The following is a 3,618-nucleotide window of genomic DNA, read 5'->3' on the forward strand; positions in this document are numbered from 1 at the left end:
ACGAATCAGGCTCATATGATAAATAATAGATAATAATTAGGAAGACAAGATGGTAGCGCTCAGTTTCTAGTATGATCATGACGTACAAGAAATTGGGTCGTTACAATTTGGTATCAGAGTAGTTCGTTCCCAGTAGAGCCTGGGGAGTGGACTGACTATGCTTCATTGCATACTCTGTTGTGTGTCTCATGCGTATAGGATATCCCAGTGATATATGTTGCATGATTGTTTCTGTGTTTTCATTTTGGGAATGTTCACACTTGACTTGAAGTGTTAAGACTGATCACCTTAACAATGATTGTTTGGTGTGAACAAGACTATAATGGGTTCACGGAGACAAGGCGAACGGGAAGGAATTCCTAATGTTAACTACGAGAGGGAACAGGAAACATTTATGGCTACCATGAACGACGTGGCTGAAGTAGTGCGTGAAGCTGCTGTAGGAGCGGCTAGGGCTGTTGACCGTCTTGGAGTGAGAAACAGGAATGAGAATGAGCATGGGGAAGATAGTAGGAATGATGAGAACAACTTAGGGCATCCTGAAAGACCTATGACCCTTGCGACCTTTCTAAAGGTTAACCCGCCTAAGTTTAAAGGTACACTCGTTGCGACCGATGCTGACAACTGGTTTCGAGGTATCGAACGATCACTGCGAGCGCAACATGTTCCGAAAGGCCAACACGTGGAGTTCGCTACTTATATGCTGGAAGGAGAAGCGGAGCATTGGTGGCAGGGGATACAGCGACTACTGCAACAGAATGAAAATGACGTTCCTTGGGATACCTTTAGGGATGAATTTTATAAGAAGTATTTCCCGAGAGCAGCACGTGATGCTAAGGAGATGGAGCTTATGCAGCTGAAACAAGGGGATATGACTATTGCTGAGTATGCCCGTAAATTCGATGACTTGTGTCGTTTCTCTAAGATTTGTCAAGGGAACCCAGCAGACTTTGAGGAATGGAAGTGTTTAAAGTTTGAAGGAGGACTCCAAGAAGAACTGATGAATTCTGTTGTTCCGCTAGAGATACGAAATTTTGCTGAACTAGTGAATAAAAGTAAACTAGTGGAAGAATGTTCAAAGAAGTTGGCAATAGCTCGAGCAAGTCGTAGGGAGGATTTACAAAGAGACTTTGTTCAGAATTTAGCCCCTCAAGGTCGCAACTTTAAAGCCATTGGTCAATTCCAGCATTGGAATGGAAACCACCGAGCTGTTAGCCTTCTAACTTGCAATAATGGTAGTGACAATAACCGTGACATTCGACAAGGACATGAGAGTCAACCTCACCAAGCTCAGAATGGTGTAATATGCCCAACTTGTGGAAAGAACCATGGTAGTAGGCTTTGCCGGGTTAGAACAGGTTTATGTTACTATTGTAATAAGGAAGGACATCGGGCAAGAGACTATCGGAAAAGAATGGTAGATGAGTCTGCTGGCAACACTATAAAGTTTGGATCTATCGCTCGAGGTAAGTTCTATGCTAAGAATTTGCTTAAGTCAGATATCATTGTAACTTTTTACCTACGCCTCAAATTTTGAGGGAAAAATTTTCTTTTAGGAGTGTAGAATGTAACAACCCTAATTTTCGAGTACGTGAGATCTTTTCTAAAGATACAGAGAACTCCGGAGGATCGGTAAAAGGAGAACCTTTGATATATCATCAAGTATCTCAATCCTCATTGTCATTATGTCATCTTTAAGCTAGAACCTTTTCCGAGTCAAGCTCGATAACGCAGTCACGAAGAACATAGTTTTTGAACCGTATCGGTTAGGAGTTTTGATCCGGTTTTTCGTAAATAGTCTCAGTTTGACGAACCGGACTCGATTCATGAGAGAAGAGAGATAATAGGGTAATATCATCATTATATGAGTATTAGAAGCTTCTTGAATGATATTATAAGGTTACCTGGTCTGTTTTTGTTAAAAATAGAAAATCGGTTTAACCGGGTTTACGGTTTAGTGGTGCAGCTTAGCACCAGCACTCTCTGATGACTTTAGCAATGCTAAGGCCTCATCATACATGTTTTATTCTCATAATAAATATGTTACTAGTGTCATTTATGCTAGTAGCTCAGAAAATAATTTTTAGAGATATTTTTACGAGTGTTCCGATACACCTAGTTTTAGTTGTTATACACCTGAGATATTTTAATATTATTTTAATCCACCTCCAAGCCAACCAATCACAACTCACCCTACACCCCCAAAACCCCCAAGGCTGCCTCATTTGCTCATTGTGGCCGAAAATCACCAAGAGAAAAAGGAGAGAAAGTTCTTGGTTCATAAATCTTCAAAGCTTGATTTCTTCTGAACTAAAACTCAAATCAAAACTCCGATTTTACCAAAATGATCCTCTCTTCTTCCTCTACATAACCATGTGACTTATCAAGGCTGGAAATAAGGTGAGATGGCTGTTCCTTTCCCCTTTCAATTCGATTTTCAAGGAAAACCATGCAAAACATGTGTTTTCTTGATTTTTTCCTTAGGAATCATGCTTAACTTGACTTGAGGGCCAAGAAACGTGACTTTCCAGAAAGTCTAAGGTTAGAAATCACTTCCTAACATGCTGAGTGAGATTTGGTTAGTTGAGGATTTTTGGATTTAAAGTTGTTCTTGATGTGATTTAGGAAGAAAAAGTGCTTAAGGACCACCTGAAAAAGTAACCGGATTTGAGGCAGCAAATCAAGGTAGGGTGTCACGAAATTAATCTTGATTATTTGTGTTTGAGATGTGTGAATGTTGTATTATTTGGATGTGCTAAAAATTGGTTGCATATATGAATGATTCTTGGTGAAAATTTGGTGAAATTTTGATAAAATTTGATGAAATTCAAGCTATGAATGTGTGTTCTTGTGGCTGCTGGAAAAACGAACCCTAGGCCCTAAATTGAAGTTCAATTTGTGTTGAAATCATGTGAAAAAGATGGGGTTTTAGTGGCTAGGAATTTATTATGAATTTTGGTAAAAATCGGTTGCTGAAAAGATTGAAAAACGGGTAAAAACAGAGAAAGAATTTGAAGAATATACGAAGAACATGAAGAACACTTTGAGTGTGGTGAAGAACATTGAAGAACAGGCCTTAGATCTTAAAAAGGGCAAGGAAGTAAAATTTTTGGTGTTTTAGGGGTTGTTTGGTAATTTCTGAAAGTTAGGGTGGTAAAAGTTGAAATATTAAAAGTTACGGGTGGTAAAAAGTGAATTTTAAAGGTTAAAAGTAAAAGTGAGTTAATTTTCGAAAATTTAATAATAAAATAATAAATAATAATAAAATATTAAATAATAATATTTAATCAAAAAATAATATTTTAATAAAAATAATAAAATAATGCGAAAAAGGCAGTTTTTTGTAAAAGCTTTAGAAAGACAACTTTAAGTGCAGAATTTCATAATTACCTTCATAAAACACTTAGGGAGTGGTAAGAACATATTAGTGAGGCAAAGATAAAGAAAAGATAAAAGTTGAAGAAAAGATAAAAGTCAAAGAAAAAGTCTGTAAAGTTTTAATGACAGAAAACAGACAGAGATTAGTGAACGAATTAGGGCAACTTAGATAGTACTTGAGTTGCGATTAGGGTTAGGTATTATATGAAAAGTTAAACTGTTTCAGTATAGACTTAATGA

At 37.3% G+C, this 3,618-nt stretch overlaps 1 protein-coding gene across 1 annotated transcript; it reads left to right on the forward strand.

Moving 5' to 3' along the window:
• Positions 1-322: 322 nt before the first annotated feature.
• Positions 323-1,537, forward strand: LOC130977661 (uncharacterized). Its single transcript, XM_057902211.1, has one exon. The coding sequence runs from the start codon at positions 323-325 to the stop codon at positions 1,535-1,537; it is 1,215 nt and encodes a 404-aa protein (XP_057758194.1).
• Positions 1,538-3,618: the final 2,081 nt, after the last annotated feature.

This window comes from Arachis stenosperma, chromosome 1, assembly GCF_014773155.1.
Source record: "Arachis stenosperma cultivar V10309 chromosome 1, arast.V10309.gnm1.PFL2, whole genome shotgun sequence".
NCBI classification, from domain to species: Eukaryota; Viridiplantae; Streptophyta; class Magnoliopsida; order Fabales; family Fabaceae; genus Arachis; species Arachis stenosperma.